Source organism: Nilaparvata lugens, chromosome 4 (genome assembly GCF_014356525.2).
Source record: "Nilaparvata lugens isolate BPH chromosome 4, ASM1435652v1, whole genome shotgun sequence".
NCBI lineage: Eukaryota > Metazoa > Arthropoda > Insecta > Hemiptera > Delphacidae > Nilaparvata > Nilaparvata lugens.
In genome coordinates this window covers 1,825,953-1,845,041 of record NC_052507.1, presented here as the reverse complement: position 1 = coordinate 1,845,041, position 19,089 = coordinate 1,825,953, and the positions used below count along the sequence as shown (strand labels likewise).

Here is a 19,089-nt window from a genome sequence, read left to right as displayed (position 1 = left end):
ATTATGAACCAGACGAATTATAAATTCTCCAAAACCTTCTAAAGAAGGTTTGACTGGAGGAGTCAAGTTTTACATTATATTAAAAAAAAAACATAGAAATAGTACATTGATATAATCAATCAGTGATCCAAAAATAATAATTTTCAATTTAAATCATTATTTTATTTTTATTATTCTATAATTATGACTGTATATTTCTTCTATTTTTCAGATTATTTCATTTTTATAATTAGCTAAGTTTATAATTTCTTCTTTTTTCAAATTGTATTATGTTAAAAATTATTGTATTGTATGAAGGAGGCAAAATGGGTTTTTACCTGTTGTCTCCATGGATAAATACCGTACATAAATAAATATGTATTATTATGTAATCCGTTTTGAGTCTATCCTGTGGCTTAATTTTGTATATTGTATTGTGAATATTTTTGGTGAATAAATAAATATAATTTTCAGACCGTTACGTAATTTTGGGCAGCAACAGAGAGATGGAGCTATACAGTTGACTGAGGAAGTGCTTATAATAATAATAATAATAATAATAATTTTTTTTTTATTCAATTTTTTCTCACATTACATAATATGATAGTTTACAATGTTCATGATAGATCATAAAATAATAACATCTTATATTTTATCACATAATTATGTCGTGAGAATCTATTTAGATCTTCATAATATAATAATAACAATAATAATGATAACTGTACGAACTGAAAGAATTAATTTAGATCTCCTATTATTATTAAGATTTTGTGGCTAACCCATGAAGCTAATTTTAGCTTATATTGGGGTGTTGTTTTAATACATTATTTATCAGACTTGCAAGAGGTTCATAAAGATAATATAATTCCTTCTTCTTCTTGTATTTATTAATAAATATTTTTTATGATGTTTACATTTATATGTTAAATTGAGTTATAAGTTGATCTTCTATTCTTCTATTGATTTGTTATGAAATAGCTCTTTATTTCTCTTTTAACTTCTGCGTATGTGTTGAGGCTCTTGAGGTGATTGGGATGCTGTTGAGGATGTTCGGTACAAAGTATTCCGGTATAGCCTTTCCCATTTCTGTATAAAAGTCTGGTGTTCTATAGTGCAAGTGTCTTGTATTGTATCTATTTTCATTGGTCTGTCTATAATTATTTTCGAAGTAGTATTTCTGTAGTATTATGAATTTGTACAAGTTTTTGAAGTTGAGTATCTGTATTGCATTTGTGTTTAGATTCTGGAAAAAATGTCTTCTTATTCTGTCAGTCAGTTTAACTACTGGATTCAAGATATAATTCGGAGCATGTCCATAAACGGTTATTCCATATCTTACTTGAGATTCCACTAGGCTAAGGTATACTGTACGTTTTGCTTTCATTGGTAGCATATATTTTAGTTGGAAGCATCTATGTGCTATATACCTCAGTTTTTTAGCCAACACTTGTGAGTGAGTAAACCACTTCATATTCGAATCGAAATGCATTCCTAGGTACTTCACTGTATCTGAGTGTTTGATTTTGTTGCAGGTACACGGGTTGTTAGTTTTAAAACATTCGTATTTGTGGCTAGTTACTCTATTGTTTGGATCGATGGTATCTATGTTCAGTTTTTGGTTATGGAATACTATTGTTTTAGTCTTTGTACTGTTTATATGGATATAATTGTTATGAAAGTATTTTGTAATTGTGTTTATATCTCTCTGTATTTTTTCGGCTGCAACTGATAAGTTTTTATGTGTAGATAAGATTGAAGTATCATCTGCATAGTTGTAGACCTCCCCTTTGAAATCACAGTTTTTCAGGTCACTGATATACAGATTGAAGAGCAAAGGTGATAGTGGTGAGCCTTGAATGACCCCGAAAGATTGCGATTTTGGAGTACTATTGCTCTTCCCAATTTGAACAATTGTTTCCCTGTTACTAAAATAACTCTTGAATATTTCCAAATCTATCCCACATACTCCCATTATATTCAATTTCTTAAGGAGTATTTCATGTTGGATCGTATCGAATGCTTTGCTGAGGTCCAATAGCACTGCCAAGGTCAAGCTTCTTCTATCTATATTCTTATTGGTTGAGTATGACACTTTCTCCAGTAATTGGGTTGTGGACTTACCAGGAACAAAACCATATTGGTTTCTATTTAGTAGGTTATGCTGAATGGAGTATTTCATAAGATCATCATGAATGATGAATTCAAATATTTTCATTAGAATTGAGATTGCACCTATTGGTCTGTAATTTTGAATATCTTTTTTTGTCCGTTTTTATAAATAGGTTTGAGTAGGGTTGTTTTCATTTTCGTTGGGATATTTCCTGTTTCAATTATTGTGTTGTATAGGTGAAGGAGAATTCTTTTCAGGTATTCAAAATGGTCTCTTATATGTTTTATAATAATAATAATAATAATAATAATAATATATAATAATAATAATAATAAATATGGAATTCGGATTGGAAAAGTGTAAAGTGCTGCATGTGAAACGAGGCCAAATATCAGGAGAGGGTGATGGAGCTATACAGTTGACTGAGGAAGTGCTTATTCAGAGTTTAGGCAGGCCACATGAATACAAGTATTTGGGTCTTGCTCAGCTCTTATGCAGAGCTGATACTGTCATAAGAAGAGAAATTCAAAGGAAGACTGTGCAAAGACTTGAGTAGGTATGCAGAACAGGGCTTAGCTCTAGGAATAAAATATCTGCTATAAATACCTGGGCAGTCCCTGTGGCCATGTATAAATTTGGCATAGTCAAGTGGACAGATACAGCTTTGCAAGAGTTTGACAGAAAGGTAAGAACAACTTTTGACAAAGAATAGACTTCATCACCCCCGTAGCTCAATCCAGAGGCTCTACCTGCCTAGAGGTGTTGGTGGAAGAGGCCTCTTGAGTCTGGAGACTATGTGTCATCAACAGGAAGACAGACTGCGGAAATACTTCCAGAATGCAAACAGTGGTCTGCTAAAGGCCGTTTGTCTGGTAGACAGGGAGTAGAGCCCATTGCAGCTGGCACATGGAGTCCAACAGGTAACAGCCAGCACAGTAGAAGAGAGGCTGGAAGCGTGGAAGCAGAAAGAGCTGCATGGAAGATTTGCTGCAGCACTTCATTCTGATTGTGTTGACAGAAAAGAATCAATTGAATGGTTGCAGACTAATGGAATATTCGGTGAGACTGAAGGTTTCATGTTTGCCATTCAGGACCAGGTAATCAGCACTAGACCATACAAAAGATATGTGATGGGACTCACAGTGGATAGTAGCTGTCGGCTCTGCAGGAAAGCCATAGAATCGATACAGCATATTTGTGGTGGCTGCTCTGTACTAGCTAATACAGAGTATTTGCAGCGGCACAACAATGTGGCCAAAGTGGTTCATCAGGCAATGGCGAAAAGATATGAGTTGATAGCGATTGAGGTGCCCTATTACAAGTGTAAGCCAGAAATGTTCTTGAATGGTGAAAAAGGAAGACTTCTTTGGGATTGTGGTATGACAACTGACAGAGCAGTGGAGGCTAACAGGCCAGACATCGTCTTGTTTGACAGAAAGAATAGAGGCTTACATAATTGATGTGGCAGTGCCCCTTGATGAGAATCTTGTGAGTACCATTGCCGAAAAGAAAAGAAAATACCAGCCCCTGTCAGTTGAACTGAAAGATATGTATAAATTAAGGAAGGTGGTGATAATCCCTATAGTAGTGTCTGCCAATGGACTGGTCACAAAAGAATGGAGACAAGCAATGGAACAACTGCAGTTGGAGAACTGGCATATGAGAACTATGCAGAAAGCAGCAGTTCTTGGTACAACTAGTATTGTACGTAAGTTTCTAAACCGCTGATCTGGAGAAGAGTGAATGAGTCTGCTTTGAATCGCAACTATTTTAGTCTTGAGATCAGAATTGATCTCCGGCTACTTAGTTATTAAGACAAAAAAGAAACTATACGCACAAAAAAAATTGCATGGTTGCCTGTAAAGTCGGTATACGGGCGAAAGTTTTACGTGACAACGACTTTGAGTGGTAAAATAATTTTAATGTGAATATTCATTCGTATAGTAGGAAGAAGGATGAAATAATAGCTCACAATGAGAGTGAGTGAGAGGCACGCGTCCCTTCCACTCGGGCATGGTTAGCCCGCGCCCACCTAAGAGCGAGAGAGACAACCATTGACCTGACATTTTGAATTAGTGGCGCAGTCGCAGGAGATTGCTTGCGGCGCCTGCGCAGGTTGACTGCTCCGTTTTACTCTCTCTCCAGGTGAATGCCTTCGGGCTGCTCGCCACTGCTCCTATTCGTGCTCTTTCCAGACGACCGTGAACCGAAACGAACGCTCTCACTCGCTCTCATTGTGAGCGCATAACGTGGGAACGTAACGCAGTTTCTTGAAGTGTCTCCCGGCAAACCAATTTATAAGATGTTGTCACGTCAAAATATTTTTCAATAATAATAATAATATATCGAGGGACCTGGCTGACTCAGGTCTGGTGTCAGAGTTTTCAGGTCGCAACTGATCAATATTCCATATCATATCTTTGTACTCCTTCCAGAAGTATATCGATTCGACAAATAGAATACAAATAGATATACAAATATCTCCTCCCAGGAGATTTGACAAATAGATTTCAAAATTTAGGATTTTATTGAAATTGTAATTCAATCGATCTTATTTAATTTGTAATTTATTTGCTTATTCGAAATTGTAGTTTTCTGCCCAGAACCCGATTATCATTGTTTTTTTGACACTATTCGGATGTATTCCTTTCAATTGTTCTATGTGTTAGTATTGTTGTATAGAAATATGTTTGAATAGTTTATGCTTGTGAACAACTACAGCAGTAGAACGTCAACTTTTTCTTTTTTGTATTGTGCCTATTGTTGTATTGACTCCTCCTATAAACACGGACTTGTTCCATATTAGAGGGAGTAATTTTCAGGGAATATATTGTAAAATATACTTTCTGGAAATAAAATGAACTCGAATTGGATGTTTTGTGGCAGGAGATATTAAATTATATCAATAATAACTGAGTTATTATTCCATCATTATCTTATTATTGTTTGCTAAATTAAATTTTATTTTATTGATATTTTTCTGTAGGATGGGTCCCGAGGAGGTCAGTGCTATTCTGTAGCTGGGGTCTCCAGGGTGACGGCCATTTTAATTCGGAAATTTGGGCTCAACATTATGCAAATTTGCTGAAAGAGCGTGCAGTCGCCTATGTTAGTATGGAAACTGCTGTTACAGGTAAACATAATTCAAGATAATTATTATATAGATAGTTATTCAAGATAATTGTATGTTACGTAGTGTGTTCAAATCAATGCTTATAGTGAGGTCCACGTTATATTGGCAGTGTTTGATTAGCAATGGTATTGCTATCCTTGTCTATCATTCAACAAAGCGGATAGCGCTATCTTTTTCTCGCGTTGCTCTGTTGCCAGATCGTCTTTTAACAATGTAGAATTGATCATTAATTTATTAACAAAATATTTTATCTTAATTATGAAATGATGGAAATCTTGTTTAATAAGATATATTTGATTATTTTGAAAGAGAATGAACAGTTAATATCACATCAATAAACCACATAATAATAATATCACATCAATAAGATATATTTGATTATTTTGAAAGAGAATGAACAGTTAATATCACATCAATAAACCTGTGTACCTGCTACCCTTGTCTATCATTCAACAAAGCGGATAACGCTATCTCTTTCTCGCTTTGCTCTGTTGCCAGATGGTCTTTTAGCAATGTAGAATTAATAATTGATTTATAAAATATTCCATCCTTATTATAAGAATTCATTATTAAATTATTGAAAAATATGATTTCTTTCTTAATAAAATGTAATTGATTATTTTAAAGAAGAATGAACAGTTAATATTACATCAATAAACCTGTATCAGCTACAGTCTATAGAAGGCATTGACAAGACAGAGGATCGGCAACGTTTTACACAACGTGTACACAATAGTTATTTGTGCAACTAGTGCGCAAAGTGACAGTTTGCTGCACCGAAAGAAGCGTTTACGCCCGAGCCGTAGGCGAGGGCGGAATGGTTTCTTGAGTGCAGCAGAGGAACTTTGCGCACGTATTTCACATTAAGTTTTTCCTACAGTTACCATTGAATATGAAAAGTGGGTAATTATGGGTAAAATTGCCTGAAATGCATCAAATGTTTTTCTGTGTAATTTTATTATTGATAAAAACCTTAATCCTAAAATCCTAAAGTCCTCGTTGTCCTTGGTTATAATATATAATGAATAATAATTAGCGCGTTGTGCTTGGTTGCACCTCTGCTCACTATAGCAGCCACAGCAGTCACTGTTACCAACTTCATTTTGATTTTGCTGCACTGTTGCTCCATATAACCTACTAAGTATTTTGCGTTGCCATGTTGCAAATCTGGAGTGCAGAAAAATTTTTCCCGCACTAGAGCGGAAAAGTGATTCTTTGCGTTCAGTAATCAGTGCAGCAATGGCCACTTTTCAACGTAACTGTAGGAAAACCAATTTTACATCAAATTACTCACAGATGTATCAAGTCTATGATGATGTATTATAAATGTTCTATGAGCCCTCCTTTTGAGGCTTATACGACATCTAGACGGTAGCCAAATTCATCCCAGACTGTTCGCAAGATGTCTTCTCAGACTGTAGCTACTGCATCAGTTATCCTGGTTTTTAGCTCCTCAATTCATCAAGTGCTAAGGGAGGAACATGAACACGATCTTTAACGTTGTTCCTCCCTTATATTGAGGAGCTGAAAACCAGGATAACTGATGCAGTAGCTACAGTCCGAGAAGACAGACATCTTGCGAACAGTCTGGGATGAATTTGGCTACCGTCTAGATGTCGTCCGAGCCTCTAAAGGAGGGCACATAGAACACTTATAATACATCATCATAAACTTGATACTTCTGTGAGTAGTTTGATGTGAAATTGGTTTGAGTACACCATTTTTTTTTAAATAAATATAACTGTTTAAAATTGGGTCATTCTTTCTGAAACACCCGGTATTCTATATTGATATATTATATCAAGTACGGTACCCTTCTATTATACACTTGAAAATGGCTCTTGAAGAGTTGAAACCAGTTGTGTTGTGTTGAAATAAAAGGTTACTTGATGCATTCTTTAATGAAATATTCTACATAATAATTTAATTATTAAAGAGATTTGAAATTTTGTCAATATTCCACTTTTTATTTCAATTAAAAAATTATTATTTTACCGGAGCATGCTTTCGTGTGTGCTCACATGTCATCAGCTGACATGCAAAAGCATTCTCTTCTTAAATAATAATTTTTATTGGAATAAATTGGAATATTGACAAAATCTTGAGTCTCTTCAATCATTGAAGAGCTCCACTACATCAAAATACACTATACAAAATTTAATGATCTTCTTTCCGTTAGGGCTACTCTCGAATATAAATAAAAATCTGGTGTGGCGCACTCACACAACTTTCCTTGCCGTTATGAAAATTGATCACCTGACGCTAGTGTTCCCGCGCATCTCAAGTCTACTATTCAAAGATTTGAGCCAGCTGGTGACAGGGCAATAACGCTGGAGATACACATGAGGTCTGGTATCTCTTCATAGTGAATGATTTAATAGAATCAACAATAATTTGCAATTGAATAATCACATTTTCGCGAATTTAAAGCTTATTTTCAAATTTAGGTGAAAATGTTACTGAACATTAATTGTAGAGATTTTCATGCTCAATCTACTCCACTTGATTTTTTTTGTTTCAATTGTATCTGAAGCCTGATAATTGGGAATCTATCTGCATTGATGGGGCGGAGCTCCTGAAATTTTTTACAGATATGGGACTTGTGGCAGTTGATAGAGCTTATCGATGACTATTTTAAGTGTGAATTTGATCAAAATCGTTGGAGCCGTTTCAGAGAAAATCACAAAAAACCCTGTTTTTGACAACATTTTCGCCATTTTAGCCGCCATCTTGAATTGCATTTAATCGAAATTGTTCGTGTCGGATCCTTATAGTGAAAGGACCTTAAGTTCAAAATTTCAAGTCATTCCGTTAATTGAGAGATGAGATATCGTGTACACAGACGCACATACACTCATACACACACACACACACAACACACACCACACACACACACACACACACACACACACACACACCACACACACCACACACACACACACACACACACACACACACACACCACACACACACACACACACACACACACACACCACCACACACACACACACACACCACACACACACAACACACACACACACACACACACACCACACACACACACACACACACACACACACACACACACACAACACACACACACACACACACACACACACACACACAACACACAACACACACACACACACACACACACACACACACACACACACATACAGACTAATGCCCAAAAACCAGTTTTTTGGACTCAGGGGACCTTGAAACGTATAGAAATTTAGAAATTGGAGTACCTTAATTTTTTTTGGAAAGCAATACTTTCCTTACCTATGGTAATAGGGCAAGGAAAGTAAAAATAGAAATCCTAGTAGGTAGGTACTCTTTTTAAAATTGTTTATCACGCTTGATAATGGTATCATATAGCTGAAACATGTTGTTAGTAAACCATTTTAAAAAGGGTACTTTAAGCTGCGATTACACCAAAGTTATTAACAAAAATTTTATTTTTCCTTCCTTATAGATTCTATTAGATTAAACGGAGCTTGAAAAACACATATGCACATCATGTGCATGATAAGCTATGTTCAATCTAATAGAATCTATAAGGACGGAAAAATAAACATTTTGTTAACACACTTTTTATGTTTTTAAACACGACATTTTGTTAATAGCTCTAGTGTAAACGCAGCTTTGAATTTCTATTTTTATTTATAAAATTGAATTATTAATGAACAGGCAATGAGCACTTGAAAGTGCAAGCTGTCCCACTTCTGGAGAAAGCAGTAAGAGATGCTAGCGCACTAGTTCCTAACCCAAACAGGGTAGAAATACTTTCTGGACATAAAACCATTCTCGACAGCTGGACTAGGTATTCACAGACAAAGTACAATACGTCATTGCAGTAAGTAAATAATTTATATATTGCATAACACAAATAAATAACACGACGATATGAATGTATGAAACACAATTTTTACAATAAAATAGTTTAGAAATTTGGTTTAAATTTACAAAAATGTTTGTTTTTAGCCACCAATGTTCGAATTTGAACTGAATGCTAATGTTTAATACATCATTACATTACTATATCAATACATCAGTAAATGAATACTATATAATCTAATACAAATATGAATGAATAGAGTTTACTTTCAAAGAAAAATAGCTGAAGAATAAAGCTGAATTTACACCAACTTTATTAACAAAATGTATATTTTCCGTTCTCATAGATTCTATTAGATTGAACATAACTTATCATACTTATGATATGCATATGTGTTTGATAAGCTCCGTTTAATCTAATAGAATCTATAAGGACGGAAATATAAAAATTTTGTTGATAACTTTGGTGTAAACGCAGCTTAAGTTCACAGAAATATTTGGAACCACTTATAAATTTGCGGATTCAATCCAATACCGTAACAGATTTCTAAAGATTTGTAATCAATAAATTACTCATCGTATGGAAATATATTGTTAGAGTAATGTAGGCATCATACGATTTCTAATTACTTTTCTGTAATAATTTTAAGTTAAATTAAGTTATTATTAGAAACGTTTATCAATAAATTACTCATTAGGCCTATACATGTAAAAATATTGATTTAGTAATGTGGGCAACATAAAGTTTCCAATTACTTTTCTGTAATGATTTCAAGTTAAAGTATTATCAGAAACGTTTATTAGGCCCACTAATAAAATTTAATCAACATGAAACAACCATGGAGGGTGTATTTAGGATACATTGGCTCACAGGTACCGTAACTATAATTTATTAGTCTTCATTAATCATCTCTAATACAATTGAAGTAGCCTACATATGAAGTATTTGAATTTCAATAAATAATAAAAATCAAAGAATAATTTGTTTTAAAACAATCAAAATATCTCACAGAGACCAATACATTTGTTTGAAAGAATTCAATATGATTGTTAAAAATTGGAGTTCAGTACAAGATAATTGAATTGCAAGTGAAGGTACTTGTATTACAAGAAAAATTATTACAAATATGAGTTTTTCAACACCATGTAAAAATCAAGAATATTATATTTCCAGGTAAAATTTTTAACCTAAATAACAACTACCGGTAATGCAATTCAAATAATATTTCTAAATCGATTTAGAAAATAATCCTTAAAATAGTTGGAAAAGTGGAAAAATTTAGCATTAAAAAGTTGATAAATATTTATAAAATCAAAATAGGCTTGTGTATAAAAATAATTGAAAGTGAATTCTTTGATTTGTAAACGTTATAATAATGATGATAGATTACACAGAAATTACAGTGAAAAATTGCAATGTAGTTTGAAATGTTCACCTAATATTCTACTACCATACTACATCAATAATCAACAGAAAATGATTGTAATCAACTTAGACAATAGTCTTGGAGGAGTACCTTCATGAAATAAATTAATTTTCCCATGTTACATGAATTTGACACACTTTCTGACACTTTCTTGTGTGAAATAAGACCTGATTCAGAGCATTATTTTATTACTGATGGTATTCATTTCATGGTAGCCTATAGCATGAAGTCGTACCTCCTTAAACAGTTCTCTTTAAAAGTTCTCCTTAACAGTTATTGATTGACTTTCCATATAAATTGACTGCAAATAAATTTGAAAAAAATGTTGTTAGGTAGGAAATTATCCCTTTGAAAACCCTATTTCAGTATTGGAATTAATTTGGCTACAATAATGTAATCACTATCAAAATTATAAACTATAAACAGCTGTAACAGTGCGTACCGCAGTAGTCAATTATAACATTATCATATATTATTTAACTTAAATTATTGTTATAAACTACAATTTTTAGTCCTTTTAGTCAGACTTCTCGTCAAATCAATAATCATCATCTTTCATTGAAATGTGAAGCAAAAATGAAACATCACAATAAAAAATTATGATTTTCAAGTAGCCTCTACTTTTGTTAAACTTCTCATATTAGAGAATCACACCTCAAGAAACCTGCCACTGTTCAAAATCATCGAAACAATGTAAAAGCGTATACAACTATCACAGGCAATTCTTCAATTAAAACTAACTATAATGAGAAGAGGTGATTAGAATTAAGGACGGTGGAACAATCTAAGACAATATTATTATGTTATAGACGTGATTCTTAAGAACGTTTTTAGCCTAGGAACCTTCAGTTGTCCAACAGCTGGCTGCTACAATCTCGTTCTGATTACATAGTTCTTAGTTACTTGGATATGATTAGTTCTCAGTTACTAGTCAACCACAGCGTGCTCGGCTGAGAATGTTCTTGAGAATCATTTATTAATACTGTCCCATCTTAGAATCGTATCAACTGATGCTTTAAACTCTAAGGCCCGGTTGCACAAAAGCCGGTTAAATTTTAACCGTGATTGATTCCACGAGAACCAATCAGAGAAGCCGTCTTTTCAAAAAAGCCTTCTCTGATTGGTTCTCCTGGAATTAATCACGGTTAAATTTTAACCGTGATAGTTTGATTCCACGAGAACCAATCAGAGAAGCCGTCTTTTCAAAAAAGCCTTCTTTGATTGTTGGTTCTCCTGGAATAAATCACGGTTAAAATTTAATCGGCTTTTGTGCAACCGGCACTAAATATGTAACATATAATAAATGCGCGCGTACATAGCTTGATTTAATCTACCAACACTATTCGAACTAGTGCTAAAGTTGGGGCAGTATTTATAAACGATTCTTAAGAACATTCTTAGACGAGCACGCTTAGGTTGTCTAGTTAGGTACTATAAGAACTAATCAGACCCAAGTAACTAAGAACCAATCAGAACTAGAATTAGAACTCCACTAGCTGTTCAGATTTGGTTGAAACTCACCCTGTGTACCAAACGCTCCAGTCTTTCTTTGTGTGTGATTATCTACAAACAATATGAGGAACAATCTTTTTTTTAGGGCTACTTTTGAATATAAATAAAAATATAAAACTAAGTACCTTTTTTAAATTATTTAAGTCACGACATGATTGGAAAAAATCACACATGACGTGAAAAATGTCGTGACTAAATAATTTAAAACGGGTACTTAGTTTTATATTTTTATTTATATTCAAAAGTAGCCCTAAAGAAAAGCTCCTCATATTGTATGTAAATAATCACACACAAAGAAAGACTGGAGCGTTTGGTACACAGGGTGAGTTTCAACCAAATCTGAACAGCTAGTGGAGTTTTAATTGTAGTTCTAATTAGTTCTTAGGTACTTGGGTCTGATAAGTTTTTAGATTTATATTTTTATTTATAATGAGGAAAAGTTTATTGAAGAAACATTCATATAATTTTTATGTTATTGTGAAACATAATGCTCTGAGCTTTCTTCTACCCTTAGCGTACAATGAGGGACAGTTTATTAAAGAAACATTATTCATACCATTTTTATGTTTTTGTGGATCAATGCACTGAGCTTTTTCCTCCCCTTAGCGTTGAGATAGATGCCATCCCAACTGAAATATGTCTGCTTAAAACCGTAGATATCAATCACCCTCACATGACTCTGTCTCACAGCGATCTCCTTCATATAATTGTTGATCAGTTGTATCACATTTTGCTTGGTGTCATCAGCTTTCAAGTCATACCGGTATGGCAGGGTACAAATCCACACGTTCGTCTTACAAAATAACGCCAAATAGGGTTCCAGCTTCAAGAAAATGTCACACTCTTTCCTGAGATCTATGTCGGTGACCCCGAAGATGAAAATCACGTGATCGTTCTCAGTGTAGGACTCTGGTCGACAACTGTTGACGACCTGAAGGAAGCTAGCGTTCGATTTTACTAGCGACATGATATTACAGTTGTCTGAAAAATGTTTCTTTAGTAGTTGAGAAACTTCTTTACCGGTAGCGTCTGCGAAGATACTGATGTTTATCACCCCATTTCTCGACACTTTGGGGGAAGTTTCTAGTTCAGTAGGGTTGGATTGTTGAACGTCTGCGGGTTCACTGATAGACCTGGGGGTAGTTTCTAGTCCAGTAGGGTTGGATTGTTGAACGTCTGCAGATTTACTGATAGACCTAGGGGTAGTTTCTAGTCCAGTAGGGTTAGATTGTTTGCTGTCTGCGGGGTTACTAGCACTCAACACTCCTATATCACCAACTTTAGTTGCTATTTCTAGTTCAGAGTTAGATTCTCCACCGTCTATGAGTCCACTTACAGGCCTACTCAACACTCCCCTATCACCAACTTTATCAGTTTCTAGTTCAGAGTTCAATTGTTCACAGTTTTCGAATCTAGTAATACTTGACACACCCCTATCGTCACTAACGTTGCCAGTTTTTTCTAGTTCAGAGTTCGATTTTTTACCTGTGGTTTCAGCTGGAAATTGACCTACATCAGCGGTACCCTCAGATTTTATTTCAAGCTTAATGGGCGAACCCAAACCAGAAGTTTTGGTGGGGGTAGTTTCAGACCTTGGGATAGTTCCAGACGAATTCAAATTTGGATTTTTGGTGGGTGTAGTTTCAGATCTTGAGGTGGTTCCAGACGAATTCAAATTTGGATTTTTGGTGGGTGTAGTTTCAGATGTTGGGGTGGTTCTGGAAAAATTTAGATCAGGATTTTGGGTGTTGTTCTCTGCAGACGATACAAAGTTGTTAGAGATAACTTCCTCATTGATTTGGAGTGTCTGGTAATTCCCTACACTGTTAGACTTAGATGAGTCTAAGGATTGTGTGTGAGTGTTATTGTTTACAGCATTGTTAGACGATACCATCTTGTTAGAAATAACCTCTCCATCAAAGTCAGTAATTTGAGTTGGGTTGTGGTGACTCCCTACATCGTTAGACGATACAAAGTTTCTAGAAACGTCCTGTTCAATATCAGCACTAATTTGGGGTGTGTAATAATTCCCTGCACTGTTAGTTACCACCTCCCTGTTAGAGTCCTCAAAATTGTCACTAAATTGTCGCTTCAGTACTGCAAACACACAATTTTTATTTTCTCCATTGTTCTTGTTGAAATAATTGTTTTTGAAGTTTGTGTTTCTTATCACCTTCCTCTCCAGTTCCTTCTCCATAGCCTTCAGTTTCTCCTCTTTGTAGAAGTTATCACTTTCAATCGAATCCACCAGAACCTCTAACTCTTTTATCTTTTTGTTGAGGTCGTTTATCCTTTTCTTCATAACCTTGGCGTCACTCACCAGTACCTCTTTGTCGTGAAGGTAGGCCTCTATCTCACTCTGGTACTGCAGGATAATTCTATCCTTGTCTTCGATTATCCCTCCCCTATTCTTGAATTTCCTTAATAGCTCCTCGTTTTCGTCCCGCATCACCTGAAGTTTTTCCGACAGTTCTTTCTCGCGGACAATTCTGTTGTTCAACTGCTCTAGAGTGTTGGATATTAGGCAGATTATGTTGGAGAACATCATGGGATCGTTGTCACAGATGAGTTTGTCCAGCTCTTCGTAGAGTTTTAGAGCTAGATCTTCTACCACATCGGACTCCATACTTAGTCCAAAAATATCCATTTTGAATCTATCTAGTTTAGAATAATGTTGCTTCCCAAACAGTTCTCCAAAAAGATATAGAATACTAGCTACCCAAAATCCAATAATGTATCGTCACACTTTTAAACAGATCTATCACTGTAGATATCAATCGGCTTCTAAATATTCTGTCACTGAAAAAATATTATCGTCACTCTGATGAATAGAATCACTATCATTGGTATTCCTTTACCCTTATAATAAAAATAATATATTATCAATTGCAGTAACTTATAACCACTCGTTCCTCTGTAAATTGTTGTGACCTATTCTGTAATAATTGTTCCGTTATTCTCGATGGGAATAATATATTATCAAGTTGAATGAATAAAGCAATAACCTCTGTTAATTATTGTTGTAAGTTACTTTCTAATTGTTCAGTTATTCTCGATAAAAATAACCTATTATCAAGTTGAATGAATATTGCAATAAACCACTCTCGTACCTCTGTGAATTGTTGCTCTGTAGGTAATATTATTCTGATACACTTACGATGATGGAAACAGTTTATTATCAGGTTCAATTGTCCCTGTGAATTGTCGTATGCTACTCTGTAATATTGATCCTTTACACTTATGATGAAAATAATCTATTATCAGGTTGAATAAACTGTGATAACCACTCTGTGAATTGTTCTAAGTTGCTCTGTGTAATTGTTCCGATAACATTTTGATGGAAATATAATCTATTATCAGGTTGAATAGCTGTAATAACCAAGCTCGTACCTCTGTGAATTGTCGTTGTATATTTTTTTGAAGATTTCACTCCTATTTCCTTTTGTTAGCTTGAACAGTTCTTACAGGAAAAATACTTTCGAAGTACGGTACCTACCCAATAAAGTCAGTTATACCGATCAAAATACATGCACAAACACATAGAAAACTCCAAACTATTCACGAAAACTTTGGAGAAATACATTTACTTCTGAATGCGATCAGACAATGTTCACTACACCAATCATTATCGGTGACCAGTAGGCCTACAATATTACTATCTAATGAACTTTTGTTTATATTGTACACAATAATTCAAACACGAACAATATCCGAGAGCTGCTCTTGATTTTTCAGGCTTATCTTTTATTTATCAAAGTCAAGGGTCGAGAGAGCGATCGGAGAGTGATTCACTACAAACTGGCAGCGTTGGTTAAATGGGAAGCTTTGATGTTGTTTTATGAGGAATACTGACAGTGGAAATAGTTGAGAATGCAGTAATAGTGAGGCTCACGTTATAATGGCAGTGTTTGATTGGCAATGGTATTGCTATCCTTGTCTATCATTCAACAAAGCGGAGAGCGCTATCTCTTTCTCGCTTTGTTCTGTTGCCAAATCGTCGTTTAACAATGTAGAATTGATCATTGATTAACAAAATATTTCATCTTAATTATGAAATGACTGACAAATATATGTTTCTTGATTAATAAGATATATAATTGATCATTTTAAACGAGAATGAACAGTTGATATTACATCAATAAACTTGTATCAGCTACCGTCTATAGATTGCTCTGACAAGACAGAGGATCGGCAACGCTGTTCTCCTATCTTTCTCCACTGCCATTATAACGTGGACCACACTATACCTATATATAGTGAGGTCCACGTTATAATGGCAGTGTTTGATTAGCAATGGTATTGCTATCCTTGTCTATCATTCAACAAATCGGATAGCGCTATCTTTTTCTCGCTTTGCTCTGTTGCCAGATCGTCTTTTAACAATGTGGAATTGATAATTGATTAACAAAATATTTCATCTCAATTATGAAAATTCATTATGAAATTAATGACAAATATAATTCCTTGCTTGATAGAATATAATTGATTATTTTAAACGAGAATGAACAGTTGATATTACATCAATAAACCTGTATCAGATACCGTCTATAGAAGGCATTGACAAGACAGAGGTTCGGCAACTTTGTTCTCCTATCTTTCTCCACTGCCATTATAACGTGGACCTCACTACAGCTTTAGATCTACTGTAGTTGAGAATAGATACTGCTGTAGTAAGATTTAATTCTCACTGGCAGTGTTTGTTGAATAAGAAGCTATATTTCTGTTATTTGTTAGAATGCTGCCAGTTTAATATCAATCTCACTGAATGATAGATTGCAGTTCAATATAGCCTTTATCAGTAAATTGTTTTTCATTATATAATTGACTGGACTACTGTTGAAACATCTGTATATTACTAGCAGTCAGGCTCGCTTCGCTCGCCATATCCGTCTAGCCAGGGGGCTCTGGATCGTCCAAGAATGAGATCAGCAGGCTCGCTTCGCTTGCCTGCATTTTTCATTTGAGCATTTTTATCATATGTTAGGACGATCCAGTCGGGGGTCCAGACTAAACGTCTGGCTAAACGGATATGGCGAGCGAAGCGAGCCTGGCGGCTAGTAATATAATATTCACAGGAATAGCTCTGATTGAAGTAGCAGTGCCCAATCAATTTTTCCGCGATAAATGTATTTCAATCTTCAACTTGGTGCCAACCTAACAAAGTCAACCCAACTTAATGCCAACCTGACAAAATTATTGATTTAGTTACCAGTTAACAACTGTTTCGAAGAGGTACTCTCTCTAGATTATAGTTCTGTAGTAACATATGATATTATGGACATTTTAATTACAATTAAGAGATTGGGAGAAGAAGAATATACATGCTAAAAGACGAACTTTAAACCCTTAAAAACAAACCTTGGAGTTAAAATATTGCCAAAAGATTTCTTAGTGCGCCTCTAAAGGGCCAACTGAACATACCTACCAAATTTGAACGTTTTTGGTCCGGTAGATTTTTAGTTCTGCGAGTGAGTGAATCAGTCAGTCAATCAGTCAGTGAGTGAGTGCCATTTCGCTTTTATATATATAGATTTCGAGTTGGCTGTTTCCCTACACAAAGTTTATTTTTGGACAACTTCTATCCAAATTTGGGAAAGGAACAGTTTTGGGCTTCAAGCCTGTTGTTCCTCCCAATCATTCATAGTTGAGAATTATATTGTATGTATCAATTTAAGTATGTATCAATAGATAAGTTTCATTAATATTCTGTCAAAATGAACTTTTAAAATATTAAGACTATTTTAATGATTGTTGTAGGTAATTTATTTAATTCATAATAGCTGTCCTTATGGGTAATAAATTCCCGAAATTTGTCTGTTGCTTTATATTCTTCGAACACTGATTTTTGTTTGGTTCAAATTGATGATATTTTTTTTTATCAGTCTGCTTTTTCCTTTGAGCGATAAAATGTTGATACCATACTACTCACAACCCATAGTGAGCTCCACGTTATAATGGCAGTGGAGAAAGAAAGGAGAACAACGTTGCCGATCCTCTGTCTTGTCAATGCCTTCTATATATGACAATAGCACCAAAGACTGACAAAATCTCTTGATAGTTTTGAGATCACAGGACAAAAACTATTCAACAAACTGCCTTCCCATTTACATAATGTGTCACAAAATATATATTTAAACAAAAGATATATTCAATTCATTTTATTCAAAAACTTTATACATTACATAGTATGTAAAAACAAGTAAAAAGTAAATGAATAACTCCATGCTTGGACAACAAGTCCGTGTGCATGAAGGAGTCTTCTGACAATCGATAAGAAAAATTATAACTATAGCCTACTTTAATGACACTAGATACAATAAAAATCTAGTAACTAAAAACTTAATAATAGGATAAGAATTTGAAAATTATAATCAAAAAATAAGGTTCAACTAAGTGACGAACGAAAAAAAAATTATTAAATTAATTTGCGGCATTTAAGGTATCATACAATCAAAATATAAATAAAAAGTACAGTATCTGTGGTTGAAGGAGAAGAAAAAACTGAACAACCCCAATTATAGGTAAGGACGAACCATTAGGACGGGCTATTACAGCTAGACATAAGGAGACCGCAACAGAGCCTCTGCAGCCGCCGGGCCAATACTGAGAAGCCACCTGCTCACTCCACGCTTATAGATGGCGATGCTACACCCCTCACCAATTGATAGAATCTCTGGAGGAGCATTACGATAAAGCCAATGGGCCAAATGGAAACAGTTTGATAATTGCATTGAGTTTTCGAGACGAGGGATTTGGATGTTAATATTTAATCTATTTCTGGTAAGATAATTATGCTGAATTTCTGTGAATAGGGAATTGTTTTTTTTTTAATAAAAATTAAAAGGTTTTTAATGAAGAGCTGTTTAATATTCAAAACTGGAAATTCGAGGAACAACAAATGAGTAGGGTATCTGTTATTTTTCAAAAGAAGCGTTTTAATGAGTGATCTTTGTGAAACTGCAAGGGGCTGCAATACATTGGATGAGGCACCCCCCCCCCCCACGCCAAGATGCCATATTCGAGCAGGGACTGAACATAAGCATGATAAACGTTTCTACGGTGACCGGCACCCAGGACTTGCCCTA

At 34.8% G+C, this 19,089-nt stretch overlaps 1 protein-coding gene across 1 annotated transcript in view; it reads left to right on the top strand.

Annotated features, from left to right (window-relative positions):
• Window positions 1-19,089, top strand: part of LOC111051758 (glutamate carboxypeptidase 2-like) — a 53,973-nt gene that overhangs the window by 29,339 nt on the left and 5,545 nt on the right. Inside the window, exons 10-12 of the mRNA XM_039425645.1 lie at window positions 5,079-5,225; window positions 8,919-9,084; window positions 9,911-9,938. Coding sequence (XP_039281579.1) covers window positions 5,079-5,225; window positions 8,919-9,084; window positions 9,911-9,938 — 341 coding nt within the window. The remainder of the gene's footprint in view (window positions 1-5,078; window positions 5,226-8,918; window positions 9,085-9,910; window positions 9,939-19,089) is intronic.